General features: G+C 50.1%; 5 protein-coding genes across 5 annotated transcripts; all 5 read right to left on the bottom strand.

Annotated features, from left to right (window-relative positions):
* Positions 1-736: 736 nt before the first annotated feature.
* On the bottom strand, positions 737-3,983 carry BDZ99DRAFT_471918 (uncharacterized protein; the record flags this gene model as incomplete). The annotated part of the gene is made up of 8 exons (XM_033721745.1): positions 737-1,096; positions 1,147-1,233; positions 1,286-1,417; positions 1,467-2,837; positions 2,909-3,031; positions 3,102-3,335; positions 3,383-3,539; positions 3,697-3,983. The coding sequence occupies 8 exons, from the start codon at positions 3,981-3,983 to the stop codon at positions 737-739; spliced, it is 2,751 nt and encodes a 916-aa protein (XP_033583675.1).
* Positions 3,984-4,713: 730 nt separating this feature from the next.
* On the bottom strand, positions 4,714-6,310 carry BDZ99DRAFT_515288 (uncharacterized protein; the record flags this gene model as incomplete). The annotated part of the gene is made up of 4 exons (XM_033724954.1): positions 4,714-5,286; positions 5,336-5,470; positions 5,522-6,013; positions 6,068-6,310. 4 exons carry the CDS (start codon positions 6,308-6,310, stop codon positions 4,714-4,716), a joined length of 1,443 nt encoding a protein of 480 aa, XP_033583674.1.
* Positions 6,311-7,771: 1,461 nt separating this feature from the next.
* On the bottom strand, positions 7,772-9,779 carry BDZ99DRAFT_515287 (uncharacterized protein; the record flags this gene model as incomplete). The annotated part of the gene is made up of 6 exons (XM_033724953.1): positions 7,772-8,248; positions 8,296-8,382; positions 8,433-8,567; positions 8,620-9,219; positions 9,292-9,474; positions 9,549-9,779. 6 exons carry the CDS (start codon positions 9,777-9,779, stop codon positions 7,772-7,774), a joined length of 1,713 nt encoding a protein of 570 aa, XP_033583673.1.
* Positions 9,780-11,229: 1,450 nt separating this feature from the next.
* BDZ99DRAFT_471915 (uncharacterized protein) lies at positions 11,230-12,409 on the bottom strand (the record flags this gene model as incomplete). The annotated part of the gene is made up of 3 exons (XM_033721744.1): positions 11,230-11,640; positions 11,691-12,230; positions 12,332-12,409. The coding sequence occupies 3 exons, from the start codon at positions 12,407-12,409 to the stop codon at positions 11,230-11,232; spliced, it is 1,029 nt and encodes a 342-aa protein (XP_033583672.1).
* Positions 12,410-12,967: 558 nt separating this feature from the next.
* On the bottom strand, positions 12,968-14,147 carry BDZ99DRAFT_515285 (uncharacterized protein; the record flags this gene model as incomplete). Its single annotated transcript, XM_033724952.1, has 2 exons — positions 12,968-14,017; positions 14,091-14,147. 2 exons carry the CDS (start codon positions 14,145-14,147, stop codon positions 12,968-12,970), a joined length of 1,107 nt encoding a protein of 368 aa, XP_033583671.1.
* Between the last annotated feature and the right edge of the window lie 4,495 nt (positions 14,148-18,642).

Below are 18,642 nucleotides of genomic sequence, written 5' to 3'. Positions count from 1 at the left end.
GTAATTGCGTCATTAATAGGACGCCAGGGTATGCAAAGCATAACTCTGGATCGAGATTGTGTCAAAGTAGGTCAACGTAGTCAATACTTTGATATTGCTTTTCTGGCCACTCTCATACCCACGATTCGAAGCTGATACCACTGAAAGTATTTAGAACCGCCATAGAGCTGAAGATCTAGTGGAAAGGCAGACTTAGCACTTCGTAGTGAAGCATCAAGATTCAGCTCGACGACGCACAGCGCGAGCTTTCGACGAGGTTGAATATAGAAAAGACTCTAGAGCACAAAGGCTCATAACGGGGCACTGTGGAGCTCTATGCCAATGGGAATCAAGGAGAATAGATACATCACGTATGAGAGCCTGGCTGAGCGTCAGAAGTGTCAGCATCCATTCTCATCATCTCCTTTACGATGGTAGTAATGCGACGTCTATGATCTTCAAGGTGACTGCATTATTTTCACGCAGAGTAGGCTGTGTAAGCCAGCAATAGACACACATTTCGTTTCCCATAGGCTCTCAAAAGACGGAGTGAATGAACCGTCAGTGTTCCAATTTTGATTTTCTATCTTTTAAGGCTTACACGAGTATGTATATACAAGCTGGGCTTGTCAAAGAGTCGTACCCGTACTTGCAGTAGACACCTATGCTTGCTATTTTATTGATTCCCGTCAACAACCGCCTTTGAACATCCAGCCCAAGCCTAACACTAGTCTTCGATTAAACTAGGATTCCTGCCCTATTGTCCGTGCTTCCTCTTCTTGTTCTTGCTCTCGCGAGGTAGGAATCTCCTAGTGACTTTTGGATCCCTCGGCGTTTCCTGAGCTGTGGATGTGTCGTCGTCGGTCTCGCTGGTTTCGGAGCTAACATCGCTCTCGACGGCATTGGCTGCGGTGGTGGCATTACGGCGTCTACTCGATGCGCTGGGCGTTGAGGCTCGGAGCGTTTGCCGTGGCAGAGTCGTTGTGCTTCTTCTGGCCTCACGACCTTCTGAGGAGAAAGCTTCCGCAGCACTACGCTTGTTTCCCTTTTTGGCCAGGCGACCTTCCTCGATGATTATTTGTTTCGCAATATTGGCTTCGCTATATCTCCCGCTCCTCTGATGAAGACAGTTAGACGTGTAATTGCTTGGAAAATTATGTTACGTACCTCTGCGCGCTCATTGGGGCCGGCAATGAACTGATCTATCTTCAGATCATCGCCTTGAAGGACCATCTTCGCTGTGGCCTTCCAGTGCTGCAAACATCTGATTAGCAGAAGCGTGAAGTTGGCGACAGGAATAACTTACATAGAGCACTTCTCGAATAGCTTCGAAACGCTCAAGGAAGGACAAATCGGGTTCCGGGTCAAAGAGGCTTTCTTGTGTTGGGTCCAACACAGGCCTAGTCCAGCCATCCTCGTGCAACTTGAAGATTTTAGCCTACTTTTGGTCAATATACACCCTTTGGTCAACGCGGGATTAGTCATACCAAGAGTTTATGAGCAGCAAGCTCGATCGCGACCGGATCATAGAATCGACTGTCCGGCCGCCAACGCGCAAGTCGATTGGTGAGACGGTCATTGATACCATCTAGGTTCACCATGGCGTCCTGCAGCGCCCGGACAAGAGGCAATCTCGCCCGCTCGGAAGGTAAAGTTTCCCTCTTCGGCCTCCACAGCGGCCGCTCCCGGAATAAGGCATCGCCCTCCTCGGCGGAGCTGAAGTACATACCGTCTCTGTTAAGAGTACGCCCTTTCAGAATATCGTTCTTAAAGGGCGAACGGTCTTTCTTCGACTTTCTGGGCGCCTTCTGAGTCGTCTCAGTTGATCTCTCGTTCTGGACAATGCGCGAAGCGCTGGGGGGTCCGATGGAGCCCAAGACTGGCCGGTGAAGCCTCTCTGTAGCTGGAATTTCGACAGATACTAGCGCTGTGCGTACAGGTGCTCCGTACATTCGACGTCTCTCTTCGTCAAGGTCAGGCGTAGGGTCTCGTTGAGCAGTCTGTTCAGGGTCCACATGGCCGTATACTGCTAATTGTGTCTGAATGAGGCCGTAACGTTCCAAGTTGGCCCATGTTTGGTCCACATCAATTGGACTTTCAACCCACGTACGGTACTGTACGTAATCTCGATAGAGCGCCAACCGTTCCACATCCGTCAGCACCTCAGCATCACGGTGTCTATCCATGAATGCCGGGAAAAACTCCAGAAATACGGCCTGGTCTTGGGAGGACCAGCTGCGGAAAAAAGGCGCCGGATTGTCACGCCCCAGAAGCAACCTGTACCTATTTTCTGTAATCTCCATGCGAGTTTCCCGATCGTGGTCAAAGTCTTCCGCTTCGACAAGATTTACTACAGTGGGAAACGTATTGGAGTTATACATACGTGATGCCGGTGGTGCACGGCCATGAGAAATACTAGGTAGTGCGGGAAAAAACGGTGACAACGTCGGGCCGAAAGACATGTGGTAGTTTGGGCGAGCAGTGGAGTACGGATCTTGAAGCTGCCTGGAGTTGCCCTCATCGATTGGCTGTCCATAAGAACTGGCACGCTCTGCAGTGGAGTCTTGAGCCATGGCAGGAAAGGCTGCCGCACTGCCAGCGCTCCTATAACCTGGAGTATGATCTAGGCCAAACATGGGTGTTGGCATTCCACGAGCTTGTACCGGCCTGTGCGCTTGCTCCAGGCGAGCTACTGGGAGAGGGGCAATGCTGCGGGGTTGGGCCCGAGAGGGAGCAGCTGGGTTGGTATCGGTTCTAACTTTTCTCTTTCTCCGAGTTGGCGGCTTTATGGGGTGGTCTCTAATGGCCGCAAGGACGCGCGCGGGTGTTCGATGGGAGGCAGTCTGATCAGGTACATCCTACGAATAATTCTTTAGCGCGGTCTCTCTAAAGTAGAGACACTTGGTGGCAATGAAATGGAAGGTCTTACCGATTGATGACGGGTAGAACTCGCTGGCTCGTTGGCAGGGGGCCTTCGGTGGCCCAATACGCTCCGGTTGTCTTGGCTAGAACCATGTTCGGATCCTACACGTCCAGTGAAGACGCCGGAGTTCTATACACGAACATTATTAGAAGGATACTCTTATGATGAAAAAGAACAGAACTTCGGTCACTGCACTTACCGTCATGAGCGTGGAGCGATGTGTGCGTGTTAAGGTCTCCGTAGTGTATCCATAGCCATAACCTCCACGGGGCGGGCTCGGGTTCGCGTAGTCTTGGGTGTTATGGACTTGTTCGTTGGCGATGTAGTCATCGTTGAACATATTGCTACCTTCGGCGGTCCGGTCGCGATCACCGAGAGTGCCGTGGGGTGCATGCTGTTGTGGAGTCATGGGCGGACCCGGTGTTTGGGCAGCCTGCATAGAAGTCAGAAATGTTCGGGAGATACATTGGGGAAACTCACGTTGATATCCAGCCCGAGAGTATTCGTGAAGTAAGGGACGTGGCTGTCATCAAACTCGTCCAAACCTCCTATACCTCCTTGTGGATACATCCCAGGACGCGGCGGGGTGCCATCAGAGGGCTGCTTCCCTGGAGGCCCGCTCTCACGGCCGTCCATACTATAGCGCTTCTATAGTCTAAGTGTCAGCCTACCATGAAAGCTGAGGCAATCCCAGTGTTATCAAGTTGGAGCATACTGGAGGGTAGTGGCGCGCTGATCGAGGACTCGCGAGTGGATTCCAACTCATAACAAATGCCAAAGCGAGAGACACTTACGAAGAGATTAGGAGAGGGCACGCTTGCGGGTCAAATTGTCTGAGTTGACAGGGAACGAGGGCGCTCTGCGAGGCAGGTGGATGGTGAACTAACGCCGCGGCGAGGTGTCGAGCTAGAAGTGGAGATGCCTCGCTGTCGATCTTACCGATTGGCCGCCGAGCGGCGAGCCGATCACTACCGGCCAATAATTCATGTGACGCCACGTGACCGGAGCGAGGGAAGGCCTTGGTATCATCACATCGAGCATCTTCCCACAAGATGAGCTCACCACGATAATGATCCACCATGCTAATTAATACATAGTAGCTGATAACTTTATCGACGTCATTTAGCTCATTGCCCCCGTAAAAAGTGCTCAGAACGCGCTGGTCGGTTTCTTTTCTTCTTCCTTTGGATAGAGCATGTCTGCGTAATCATCCCATCGCCTTTAGAGGGAGATTTTCGCTATTATGGCGTATAAATATTAAGATTAATATGCTGGAAGGCAGTATTACTGCTAGGGATGGCAAATTTAGCGTAGGAGGGCTATATACCTTTAATAGTACTCTAGATCTATATAAGTCCGGGCGTGATTAAGTTCACGAAATACTGAAGGACAAGCGTTGTGGAAGCAGGACGGATTTATGCTTGATTTACTTCGCAAACTGCACGGCAGATTTGTATCCAGTGACCATGTCGTGTGCGGGTGACTCTGATGAGCATTTGCTACATATTTGCCTGTGATACTTAAGATGAACTGTGGAACTTGGGTATATAGGTGATTTTGTGTCTCATGAGAACCATAATGTGCAGATGATCGAAGTTCGTCTCGTGCAAGTATCGAAGGCTGTTTTTAGGAAACATGGGTTCTGTGTTTGATTTACCATCTATGAACTATTGAATGGCCATTACCGTTGTCGAATTGGTCGAAAACATCAAGGAATGTGGAATGAATACCATCCTTCAAGCACCCACAGCTAAACCATTAACTTCCAGAAATCCGCTCCACCATTACTCCATGGCAGCCGCGCTCCGCTTCTACTGCTCACCGTTCTTATTCAATCTGCCGAAACGTCCTGAACGACGGAGATTGCTGGGGTCAATCGCTGGAGTGACGTTGTTGTTGTAGGTCGGCAGCGAGCCCTGGCGTAGCAAATTGCCACCTGCCGCGCTGTAGACACTGCCCCGGTGAGCCTGAGTGTCTGTAGCACTAAGGACATCCTCGCCAGACTCTTTGGTACCATTCTTGCGAGATGACAACGCTCTAATCTTGCGCTGCTTAGGTGCAGACGGCCCTGATTCCGTACCACTTCCATCCTCATCCGCTCTAGCAATCTGGTTCGCCTTGCGCTTGGACTTGGCGGCAGGCTGTGCCTTTTTCTTATCTTCAGACTTGCTGGCCTCTTCGCGCCCAGCTTTCATCACGATCTGTCTCAGGTCGTTGAGTTGTTTGTTTGTATTTGAGCGCTGAAACCTGTCAGTTACTTCGCCAATGAGATTAGTAAAACGAAGAGCAGCACTCGCCTCCTCGTATTTTCCTGGGCCTCCAGCCAGCTTGTCCAACATCAGGTCGTCGTTGTCCAGGACCCATTTGCAGGTATGCTTCTTTGACTGTAGTCTTTCTTAGCACCATTGTGTATTAGGATAAGGATGGATTTACCTTGAGCACCCTCTCAATACTGTTAATCCGCTCATCGAAGCTGAGCTCCGGCTGATAGAGCGTCTCCATATCCAATTGTTTCGGGTCTAAGTTGGGACGCATCCAGCCGAATTCGTGGATGCTGACGACGCGGTCCTACTTGTTTGTCAGTCGCCAGTTGCTGACTTAAATGAGATTGTTACTCACGATTAGGAGGTGCGCGGCAGCTTCGATTGCCTGTGGCTGATAATAGCCACCCTTCCAGCGAGCCAGTCCACCGCCTCGCCCGCGCGTCTCCTTCGGGACCTTCGATGTAGTCATGGCCTTGCCTACGGCATTATGTGGGGATTTGCTGATGGGATTGCCGGTAGCATTGTCTAAAATAGTGGCCGTCATGCTTTCACTGGCTGGCAGATGCAGAAGCGCATTTCTGATTCGGATTACATACGGACGTCGTTCATCTCCATAGGGCAGCTCTTCGTGACCCGGTTTCCACAGGGGGTCGCTCATGAACACGTCTAGCACGTCCTCCGCCGAACCAAAGTATAGGCCGTCTTCATCTTTGACCATGTTGCTGAAGAGATCATTGGTCTTTGCAGGAGGCCCTTGGCGCTTCGCGCGCTTGGGCTTCTTGGGAGAACTAGCCTCGTAGTCGTGATCGGGATCATATTCGTCGTCCAGGTCATAGTCTCCGAGGCTCTATGTCTTTGTTAAAACCGCTCATATACCAACAAGGAATGAGGTACGTCTTACATGCTGTCCGTATTCGTATCCGACTGAGCGAGGAAGGCCGAGCTGATCAGCAGCCTGCGAGGAGCGACACTCGGGGTCGTCAAACATTGATCGTGCGTCTCCCTGCGCCGTCGAACGTTGTTGGGTGGTAGGAGCGAGAAAGCCATCGAAAGTGGCGCCGCCAGCTCCAGGTTGAGGGGCGAGCCCTTCGTCGAGCTCGTAATCGAAGAAGTCAAACATTCTTCCGCTATCTGTACGTAGCATGGTTTGTTAGCAGTAGAATCGCACAGTTTGATTTGCCTTCTTCCCGTTCACAGTTGGTGGGTGGGTCCCCAAATTGGAAGACCTTCACAACAAGACAGGCACGACGGGAGTTTGACTGACCACGAATGAGAAATCGGGTCTACCGAGAGAGAATGACTAGCAAAAGTCCAGGCGCTTTAAGTTTGAGTAATTGAGTCCAGAAGTGGGAGGAGATACTGATTGCAAGGGCGCTCAGTAGTGCAGCTAGCCGTGATCAAGATTTACGTCGACTCTAAATTAGATAGATGTTCTCAAAAACTACTAGCGTGGACCCTGTAGATCTTCCGAGGGACCGTGCGCGACCACCACGTAACCTTAAATCGACCCACATCGCTCTAGTGCTATGAAGATTATCACCGTAAGATGATTTTGGCATACTTAATGTCATCAGTCATTCTGATACTTGGATCTAACAATGTGACTAGTGATAGATCCAGCCCGCGGCTGAAATTCTGTCAGATGCAAAAAGACTCCGTCTGGCTTCGATAGACTAAGACAGTGAGTATAGACCCGAAGATCCAAGAAGAGACAGAAATCCCACTTCCTCTCACCAAAGGATTTTCATTGCGGTTTTCTATGTAGGCTCCGACCATCCACTCCCAATCCAAATACGTGCCAGCCCTATAAATGAGTATCTACAGGACGTCACGCTCGCCTTTACCTACTCTTGACGAGAATGTCGGTACAAGAGACCCTATACCAAGCTCGTTTTCAGGTAAACCCAACTAAGATCATAAAAATGACACCATACCGTGTGCATGCCCTCCTAACTTCATGCTCTTCGTCCCCTTTTAACCGCCTAGGAAAAATACACCGAGAACTGACCTGTCCAGTCCGTACTTGTATTACTCCAAGTTGAACTACACCAAATCGAAGCTTAGCAAGGTGTAACATTGTAAACTGTTTTTGCAAGTACAGAGAAATATGATGTTCATTTTTAAACTAAAAGTGGTGTTAAAAGGAGATTAGATTCCATCTATTAAAGAAACTGGAGGAGAGTTGTCCCAACAAAAGGATATATCGCGTGTTGATATTGGGTTGAGAGTGGAGAAGCGGTACATGTAGACATAAGTGTAGTACAAAAAGCGATATTTGCCAGCTGATTGTTACCTTCTTTACTCAAAGTACACAAGCTCTTGCATTCTCGTTTGCCAAATGCCTAGTCACACACATCGCATCTTTCACGCGACTTCCGACCACATAAATGCTCTCTATAGTATCATAATCCTTGCAGTAGCAGGTCTCTACCTTTTTCATGCCTGACTGAAGCTATAATTCTATCACTTTGGCTGTCACAAAAGCCGGTCTGATCGGGACAATCCAGCACGTAAGCCAAACAGCGAGCCTGCAAGTACCCATACTCGAGCCAAACCCCGCCATTTCTAGTAACGATGTGAAAGTGAACTCCAACACCTAACTGCCCTACTTTTCGGCCTCTTCTCTACCCTTGCTGGACCGAACGGAGCGACTAACGGTCGTGGATGTTGCCGGGGTGGTCATCGTGGGACTATGATTAGACGGGAAGGTGTGGTCCTTCTTCTTCTGAACTGCGGCAGTTGTGCTGCGCCTAAAGGCTGTTGTCGTTGGGGATTTAACCCGGCTGGGGCTTGCCGACAGGAGTGAACGTCCAACATCCACTGACCTCTTTTCCGTCGTCTTTGCGAGTCGTGGTTTCTTCGTGGGGCGGTTGTCTCTTGCACTTTGATTGACTCGTCCTCCAGGTCTCTCCTCTTCCTCTGCTGACATCGCTATGGCCTTTCGCTTTGGTTTGTTCCGACCTGTTGTACCTTCCTGCTGCTGGGGTGCCTCTTCAGCAGCAATTGATTGAGCTTTTGCTTCGCGGCCTCTTTCCAAGTGAGCCTGTCGGCCCGCATTCAGGGTCTTAAGGCCATTGGAGCGCTAGGATACGTCAGTGGACGAATAAATGTCCAGTATATAAAACTTACGCTAGAGTACTTGTGAGGTCCCCCAACCAACTTGTCGATCATTAGGTCGTTACCATCGAGTAGATTTTTGCACATAGATTTATTATGCTAAACTTTTCGTTAATACGAACAGAACAAGTATATAGGAGAAGTCTTACCATAAGAACTTCTTCAATCGCATCGATCCTCGCCTTGAACCTCAACTTTGGTTCGTACAAATTCTTCATGCCAAGCTGCTTAGGCTCGAGATTCGCACGTGTCCATCCATTCTTATGGAGATCAATGACCTTGGCCTAAGGTTTTGTTCAATATTATACTCGTTAGGAAGAGGTCAACCATACTTACTAACAACATTTGAGCTGCTCCTTCAATGGCGAAGGCTTCGTAGTATGTCGCGTTCTCTTCCCAACGGTCCGTACCGCCCACAGGGCCTCCCTTTGCAGACCCCATTGACCTGCCGCCCTTTTGTTTGCCCACCTTGCCTTTGATGACCTCGGTCGGGGGGAACTGTGCCGAGGGAACTTGAACCGTCTGCGTGAAAGAACTATTGCTAACATCTCCTGGGAAGCTTTCACCGGGGCGCGTCAACGAGGCATCTTCACCCGCTTGATCTGGAGCACTATCGTCGGCCTGGTCCAATTGTTTATCCAGATGCATGATCGCATCACGAAGACATATCACGTAGGGTGCCCGGTCGTCCTCGGTGTCCGGTAGCAGTTCGTCTTTTGGTCGCCAAAGAGGTTTGTTCTTGAAGAGTTGTGTGCACTGCTCTGCCGATGAGAAGAACAGACCATGCTTGTTCGCTACGAGCCCCTTGAAGAGTGGATTCTTGCCATCCTTTGTACCAGTCGAGTCACAGGGCGGTCCCGTGTACTCAGATTCGGACTCAGAATCCCACTCGTTATCTTTAACTCTGTCATCGACTCGTAGTGTATCCTGGATGTTCTAAAAAGATTCGGATTAGAAGGTGTTCTCATAGCGATTAAGCGCCCCCCTCATCCCTATATTAGCACGTACTCCTTGTTCTTGACCTTGGAAGGAATTGCTTCCAACCATCGCAACACCAAGATCCTCCTCGTATTCTCCAGTACGGATGGGGTTTCCTTGAACATGTAGAAAATTGAAACCAAAAGAATCATGGCGCGCATTGCCGAACGAGTCGTCACTATCGAAGTTTCCGCTGTCGTGGCCACGGCTGTTCTACGACGTCTTCATGTCAGTTTATATGCGCTTGTAGTGTAGAAGTATATTTCTAAGGTAGGATGAGAACATACCTCACATGGTTGGCGAGACAGATTGTTGTACGGTATGGAAGGCCTAACATAGCTCGGAGAAGGCTGAATGTATCCTTTTCGCTCGAGCAAGGCCTGGAGGACATAATCGCGGCCGAGAATATTGGTGGCACCGAGGTTTCTACCAGAAGCGTTGATCTCGGGCTGAGGCTGAAGCCAACCGGTCGAATGTCCAAAGCCCCACATGTCGTACGGTATATCTGGATGGTCCATCTATCTCGGAAGGTTAGTCAGTGGACGAGCACTATGTGAAGGGTTGAGGGTGGCCGAGCTTCACGAGCCTTTGCCGGAATGCGGGATAATTCGGCCTCATTAAACGAAGGATGTGGGGTAGGCTTACTTGCTAGGAGGGCTTGGTGCAATGGATGAGAAATGGTATGGGAGGTGCTACCGCCTGCTGCACAATACGAGGCGATGTCGATGGCGGGGAAAACAGACCGTTGTGGTGTAAGGCTTACAGCTCCACAATTATGAGTGGATGTTGTTCCACGCGTCATCAGAACTTCATCATGTGAGCCGAGTCGGAGCGTCTTTTGGCGCAGATAAAACTGACATCATGTGACCATCAACTCTCGGGCCCATTTTTGTCCTTGTACCACTCTCCAGGTTTTTTCACTACCTCCCGGAAGGTAATCTATGCCACATTGACTGTTCATGTACGTTCACGTCATAAGAAATCTCGATCCTGAGTGATAGGGCATAACTGAGGCTGGGGTGGACGGCGAGGCGGCGCTGACCACAAGAACGCTCTCCAACAGCAAACTGCTTTCGCCACTACAGCTAGTATCTCCCCCATCCAATACATCGCCCTACACTTAGATAACCCGAACAGCTAGGAGTTAGGATCGTATATGTATCTTTCTTCGTAGTATTTCGATGAAAGCAGGTCACCACGCCGCACCAGGCCATCACTTCAATGCTTCTCAAGCGCGCGTCTCCCCAGAGAGCCGCGGCCTCCGACACGGCGCAAAACTGAGCCAAACCCAACGAATATATACTCAAGTCCTTATTAGTACTTTATTGGAACTTATATATCGTCCCAAGAAGTCTTCGGAATAATGAAAATCGTCCAAGCTGCCGAAACTCCTTCCGCCCCGCCTGGTCAAGAGCATGGTCAAGAGCAACCTCGAAGGGCTTGAGAAGGCTGCCACATCGTATATTGGGACTCAAACTGCTTCCATTTTGTCTCTCAGTAGTCGAGGCCAGGCGAGCGCAACCACAAAGGGGTCGAATCCCTCTATTGCCATACCACCGTACCGTCGGTATGAGCCTCTAATCGACACAATCGCATAGAGCAGAGGCAGCATCAAAGTATCAAGAATTCAGCAGTGCTCCAGGAATCAGGCCTAAGTCTTAGATAGTTAGAACGTGACGCTGCAGCTCATGTTCTGCTCATACAAGAGGAAGTATCATTTTTGGAATATCTTCTACAAAAAGAGGTAGGCACTGGCAGCGCATGGGCTACAAAGTGACAACACAATGAAGATGGAACAATCGAAACAAAGGATCTGTAGAACTCGACGCAGTGGAAATTGGGCTACCGTTTAACGGACCGAAAATATGCTGGCTGGGGTACCCCGAACAGTGGTATCGAGCGAACAAGAATGGAGCTGAGCAGTGAGATTTCCAGTACCCAAACTTATGACCCTTCCTACGTCATTTCTTAAGAGATGGAAAGTAGTTCTGTCTCTAGGTCGTCGTATGTCGTCACGGACGCGTCCGTGCCGATAAGAGGAGAAGTTGTCCACCGAGCCTCACGCTTAGTAGAGTTTGGAGCGCTGTAGTGCCAGATCTGGTCGTCGCCGATTGGGTCGAACTTTGTCGGTAGATAGAAGCAGTCACGCAAAACGTCGACCTTGGCCCATTTCGACTCCGAGTAGGTATGATAATGATAGGAGGAGGCGATGGGGCTAGGAGATAGGTTCTGGTTCATTGTATGGCCACCATCTTGTATTTCGCCAACAACTCGCCTTCGAAGTAGTCCGAGCTGTCCGAGGGGAGGTGTTGGGCCTCTTCCACTAGGTGCGGTAGGGTTGCGAGCAAGCCCTACGTGATCCGACAACCTAGACTTAGCCTAGACTTAGGTGTCGTCGAAGTCTTATTGAGATATGCGCTTTTTCGAACCCTAGCCGCGCTGCTCTGGACCTTTCGCAGTGGGTTGACGATACGTTGCGACTCTTGGCGTGAAGATGCAGTTATTCCACTTCGATTCTCACGGCGCCGAGGTTTCGCTGCTGGTGTTGGAACGAGAGGGTCTTGTGGGGCAGAATATGGACGGCTCAAGGGCCTTGGTGGGTAGTCTTTCTCCGCGTCATCCTCATGCATGCCATTATCCTCCACTTCATTATCCTCCATTCTACCAACCTCATTGGACCTTCCTTCTGCGTCGTCTCCAACAGTCGTCCAGCTGGCGGAAGTCAGCGCGCGATCGCTGAACATGTCTTGTGCCATGTTGACGTCATTGACCATATGCGTGTGTTCCGCCGGATTGAAGGGAAACCAATCGTCCTGGCTAGTGTAGTTGTAGGGATCACTGTGTGTCGGCTGTCCTTTCTTTGCTTCTGGGACGCAGACTCTCTTGGCCTGTCGAACATGACCTGAAATTGGCTCCGGATGGTCGGAGACTGGGTCTTGGCGAAGTGGATGCCATGCTTTCATGTAACCCTATGTTGATGTAAGGTTAATGCTTTTGCCAACCGCAGATAGCCGACCAACGTTTCACTAAAACAACCAAATCATGAGAAAGATACGAGGGTATGGCATACCTTTTTGGAAGAGACATGATTGCCACTGGAATCTGTGAGGAGAACCAGGCACTGGTGGGTTCTATAAACACCATGCATGGTAGCTGAGTGGGATTCCAATGCTGGAAGTAGAAGAAGGGTTAAATTCGTTGACCACAGGACGTCGGTAAGTAGGGTTGTGTTGACAAGGCGAGAGTGCGGAGTTGCGCTTTGGCAGAGGGAGGTCTCTATGACTATAACGATTTGGGTCCATGACGCTCGGACTAACGATCTGCCGAAAACTAGACCATCGCTACAGTTATTCAAATTGTTTCGTCTTTAAGTTTTTATGTAGCTTGCTAACAGCTGATTGAGTCAAGAACGCCGAGGTAGGCGCAGTGGCCCATGATCTAGATATTCGGCAGCCAAGGGCTCAGTTCGAGGTTTTGGTTTGTTAGTTCTGCATGAGAGCAGGCTTGATGGCACAAACTACATCGCAAACTGGCAATCATATTCCAACATAAAAGGAGTTTTCATTCAATATTATCGAAGTATCGTTATGCTGAGAAGGTGACCTCGCTTATTAGACTATACTACACCAGCTACCAACTTATTGGCGGTAAAAAGAGGAAAAGGAGGAAATTCAAGCATGTCTTCAGTTGACGTGCCTATCGAACCCTAACCTGAAGCCTCGCCCGTTTCATCACCACCTTCTGGAAGACGCTCACTGTCCGTTTCTGCTGGTCCAGCTGCTTCGTACGCGAGGAGTTGCGGATCAATAGGGGGACCTTGGGCCGGGAGAGTGCCGAAAGGTTGGAGATTTGGCTGAGGTTGTGCAAGAGCCGACGGATTCAAGACAGTTGGTTGGCTCGACCTGAACCGCGCTCGCTGATCAGTGGAGCTTCCAGGAAGATAAAACCGAAGAGTATTACCAGCAGACAGGTTGATAGTAGGCAGCGGGAGATAGTAGGTGCGAGGCCAGTAAGCCCAATACTCTTTCGCTCCTATCATCAGCTCCAAGTCAGAATCTTGGAACGGATCCTCCCCCTGTGAGGCAAAATTGGCCGCTCGGTGGGCTAGGCGTGGTTCGGGCGCCATTCTGTCTTCACCAGCGACTGGATAGGCTGTCATGAGGTGGGTTGGTCCTGAAGACCGCCGCTCTACGCTAGCTCCTTGTCCCCGATGCGGAATGGTGGACCTTCCCATGTGGGTTTGTTGGTGGGGAGTTGCAAAGGGTGATGTACTCGGGGTCCCACCGCGATGCTGTGTCTGAGCTTGTTGTTGGAATGTTTGTCCCGGGGCGCCAGTGTATCCCTCCGTCATTTGTGAATGCGTTCCTGATGAGCGTGGGAAGCTTTGCGAAGGACGAGAGCTTAGCCATCCCGGAAGAGTGTCGTCCTCCGTATCCTCTCCTTCACCAACGGTGCGAGTCCTGTATCTCGCTGCATCATCATTTGAGGGATAGTACGATTGTTGATACGCCATAGCAGGAGATGCTACGGCAGCCGTAGCAAGGTGCCTCAGACGGCCGTTTCTGTCTTGAAATGGCGTGTTGGAGTAATTTACGGGCATGGATGCGGTGGAATGGAGACGCTGGGTGTACATATTGCCGCCGCGGGCGTTGCTCGAATTGTCAACACCAGTGAAGGTGCTCGGCTCCTCGTAGCTTGAAGCCAGCCTACGAACATTCTCCTCGAGCGTGGGGGAAAGGGGCGGCGGAGGATGGATCTATTGATTAAAGTAAACATTCCCGTGGTCCAAAGAGGTCTTCGTCGTGCATGAAAGGGATAGAGCGACTAACCTGCTCTGCACCCGACCGTTCTAACGACCGGGAGTCCTCTCCTGTTTCGTTTTCCATGTTCAGCTGTGGAGTGTGGGTCAAAACTGGGGTGTCGATGCGTTGTGTTCGACAGCGTGTGGTGTGGAGGTGTTCTCTGCAAATTCCGCGTCCGGGACGTAGCTTGGTCGGTGGCTTCACAGGTCGTGGGTGAATAGAAGCGATTTTCGTTAGCCAATCACGTTAGGGCAAACGCCATACTTGTGCAGTCCCAACGATTCATACTTTAAAGTTCAGGAGCAGACAGTTTCCAACACCGACACTTAGTTCTATCATATTCATAGTACAACTTAGGATCTTCCAGTTTCGGAAGAATAAGCAGAAGACTAGAACTCTACAGAGAAACATTGGAGGGATGAGGAATCCCCTTCTGTCCCAAGGTGGTCAGGGAGATTATTACTACATCTATGCTTGACAAGTAGATAATTTACTACCAGTTCTTATCAGTGGACACGTATCGTACCACCCAATCCTTTGAACTGTTGAAGTGACAAAGTTCATTCCCGAAGCCAGGGTGCACTTGAGGATTTGGTATAGCAATATCTCAGAAACATTCAGGGCCTTCCCACAGATCTGCAAGATAATCAAAGATTGTCGCAGAACGGAATTTGGTACATTCAGAGTCAGAATGGCGTTGAAACGAGAATATACACATCTTATAGATCTAACATCCCATACTTGCCAATTGGCGATTGGGGGGGTGGAGGGGGGGGGGGGGGGGGGGGGGGGGGGGGTCATCTCCTTTACCAAAGCTTCTCATACTTATGAGCAGGTCATCTTGCATGTTGCAGTCCACAAGCTGTTGTTGATGCTGCTGCAGTCTCAGCATCGCTTGATATAACAATTCAAAGCCGTCTGACATGAGGCAAACCGGCGGCAACAACAATATAGTATAGAGTCATCGGGCCTACAGTGCCATCCCCGAGTCAGATTGCTTGCTTAATGAAGCACAGGCACGGCTACTGTACAAACGCTGAGATCGCAATTTTACTAACGTCAGGTATGTGACCTTCCGCCTCGGTGGACTAGACGTAAGGTTCGCGCGATGTTGCCGTACTACCTTCTAGCCAACGACATTGCCTCCTCTCACTGATTTATCTCGGTTCTCCATATCACAGCCCTCTCTATTGGCTGAAAATTGGGGGAAGACCCTGTATCCCACTCCACGCTTAAGCCGCAGCCTTACATACACTAACGCAGTGAAGTCGACAATCGGCGTATGTGCCGTTGATGTAGATATTTGTCTAAGAGAGTAACGCCAATAAACTAATCAGCAGGTGCCCCATTCCACTAGCAGGCGGCACGAGCAGCTTCAAAAGCTGCGCAGGCCACTGTTTCGTCTCCAATGCAACTGTGCCAGCAAAGAGGAGCAGGGAGGGACTTGATCACCAGCGACTCTTTGAAAGGGAAAATCTTTCTGGCTCATTAGCTTGAAGCGCTTTCCATCAAGGGAGAAAAACTACGGTATTGTTATATGCTGTCTCATTGGAGAGAGTTGATATAGTTAAGTATCTCAGGCGGTCATTATGGGGACATTGATCAAAACCCTGGGTCGCAGAGGGCCCTCGAGGCCTCCTTATCAGCTTAGAGACATGTTCCGTCCAAGGATCGAAGATGGTGGAGAAAAGAGTGATGTGTTCGCTGTTGATTATTCTTTAGTTGGTCCGTGCCCTACTCCTTCCACACGCCCGCGACACGCCTCTGCGCCGTAAACATGCAGGATACACTCAGCAACGTTGCTCATTTTAGCATAGTGAATCTGCTGTCGCCCGCTGAGTTCTAAACTTCCTAAAGGAACGCGTGCGCTAGATTGCTAAAACGCGCCGCGAGCGCGGGCCGTAGGACATAGAGGACGTGGTCGACGGAGGTGTTAGCTTCGCGCTCCGCCCTCTTCTCGTCGCGATAGAAGCCCTTACCGGAACAGGATCGTAGAGACCCTAATGGCTTTCAGGTGAGTCCTCAACCGTGCCCGTTTTCGTGGAACGAACGCGACGCGGCAACATACCATGTCCTGGCCAACGTCGTGGAGGCTGAGCTGTCGCGATCCAGATTGCATCTCCCATTTATATGACTTGCCAACAACAGGTATCCCAGGACTCCTATCAGATGGTTCGGCCTTTGCTCGAGTTTCTAGACCTTCCGATGGAGTAATAATGCGCGCGTCGCTCTCGTTTTACTTCTGGTGCCGCGTCGAGAATTCTGCGCCAACTTTCGGCGTCTGCGGCGACTCTGTTCTCGTTGTTTACACACATTCGGCCGGTGAACTCCCTGAAAAAGTTATGGTCTGACCTCTTTAACGTGCGGTTATCCTAGACCCAAGATTTCCAGCAATGTCCTGGTTGTGGCGACTGCGATCGTAAAATGTCGGAATAGCTTTCCACCCAGTGCCACTGTCCGATGCTCTCTTTTCCGTCAACGTATTCTCATCTCCTCAAGAGATCCTCAAACATTCCTCTTTCCTTGTTAGCGTATGCTTAGAGACTTGTCGCCAGACGCTTCTCGTCTCCACTGTCTCAGACCTTCCACAAACACCGAGATACCACCAGCTCATCCACACCACTACCCTTCAGCTTCAACATGATAGCAATTGCATTAAAGAGTAGTTCTGATGTCGGTTGCAAAGGGGTCCCGACTTTATTCATATTCATACTCCTTTTTTTTTCAGCCCCTGAATATGTACCATCACAAGATTCCGCCCTCGAGCGCAGGCGCATGACATAGCTTTCCCACAGTTTGGTATGTTCATATGCTCGAGAATTTCCTTCTGGGCATGCTAACCGCAGAGCACGCCGGGATGACGGAGGGATAGTTCCAACGACATTGCCTAAGCTGCACAGGCAAAGAACTTTCCCAGGTCGACCGCCGGTCCACTCGCCTGTCGCAGGCCTGCCAAGCGTATTTCTTTCGATTCAAGTGCCTTCCATTCTAGCAAAGCCTTGAACGCGGCATCCAATGACACCAGGCGGGAGACCTCCAGTCGCATCTTGTCGTCTGTTGGTGGTGAAGCAATCACGTAACAGGCTTCACTTTGCCAATGCTAGTAGGATATCGCACATCGACGATAATCCGTCCTCTTCTGGCAAAGAAGCTAACAAAGTTAGGATTCTCGAGGCTCAGAAATGGGAGCTTGAAAATCTCGCAATCACCTCTACGTCAACAGAGTTACCCTACGATTCGCTTATACCTTTCCGGACTTCTATGATGCTGAGCCAGGCATATTCGTAGGTCAAATTCAGATGACTATGCCGGAGCCCATCAGGCGGAAAGCCGAGATCTTCAGGAGAGTCGCGACAAGATATGGTCGGGTGTAATGGATTGCAAGCTCTCTCGAACTGACGTTTGTATCGCGACTCGGCAGTCTTCCAATTCGATCGAAATTACACTCAGAGAGAGTCAATTCATCGACTAAATCTTATATCCCATGTGAAAACTTGGATGCTAATGACCACAGTCTGTGAAGGTTGGCTGAAAACCCGAGGTTTTTATGACGAAGAAAAAGGGGGAACAGAAAGAAGATGCGAAAAAGTGACGGCTTTAGGACAAGAGGAAGAGATGGCATGAGAGGAGCAATACGTCTACCACAGCTAAGAACACGTATAGAGAAAATCTACCGAATTGCGTATTTCTCGCCACTCAAATGAGTCCTGTCTTATTCTGGTTACTGGGAACAATTCGGACGAAGAAACGGACGAAGAAAAGGATGAAAAAAAAAGGGCAGCTGGATTTTGTCCTTCATTAGTACCATTTGGAAGTGGGTAAGCCAATATTACAGTGAATCCGAGCCGGATATCGAACTACGCATGCGGGTTTCTCGGTTCCTCAATTCACTTGTAATGCAACAAGCGCTAACCAAGAATCCAGGAGACTTGGCCAAGACGCCGAGCCTAAGTTTTTTGGATCGAAGCTATGTCGAGATCAGCAGCAACACTGCCCGGTCCGGAGCTCCAGTGCTCCGATGCCTAGCGAATGGGAATTTTCAGCAAAGGTGACACACCCTCTACAACCGGTCTTCACAACTTCAGACGGATACGGGGTCCGGAGAAGCGGGTATGCTACCGATGCAGAGAGAATGTACAAATGGCCGCTGCTCCACCGGCAGAGAACCTCGTATTTTCCCATGCATGCCTCCGAGCAACGACTACTCGTAAATGCGCTCCTCCACCTACGTCAGGTTATCCACATTATATGTTGTTGATTGACGGAGCCCATGGAATCTTATGACTTCCGAAGTCCCGCTGAAGGGAGGCAGCGATATGAGCATGCTTTCCTGTCGTCTCTATCCGTTTTCTTCCTGAGGACAGCCATATCGCCGATTGGCTCAGCTCGCCTACGTCTGTACCATCCACGCCTAGCTCGTTCATGCTCTTTACGAAATTCGGAGCCATATTATATTAAATTCTCTGGCCCTAGGAATGGAAGTCCAAGCGAGGAGAGAGACCCCTTCCTTTTGGTGCAGATCACCCCTCGTGATGCTGCGCGGTGGAACGCTGGAGGATGAGGTCGAGCACTCAACGAG

Source organism: Mytilinidion resinicola (genome assembly GCF_010093595.1).
Source record: "Mytilinidion resinicola strain CBS 304.34 unplaced genomic scaffold BDZ99scaffold_2, whole genome shotgun sequence".
Taxonomy (NCBI): Eukaryota; Fungi; Ascomycota; class Dothideomycetes; order Mytilinidiales; family Mytilinidiaceae; genus Mytilinidion; species Mytilinidion resinicola.
The sequence above is the reverse complement of the archived record's forward strand: the minus strand, read 5'-3'. Positions and strand labels throughout refer to the sequence as shown.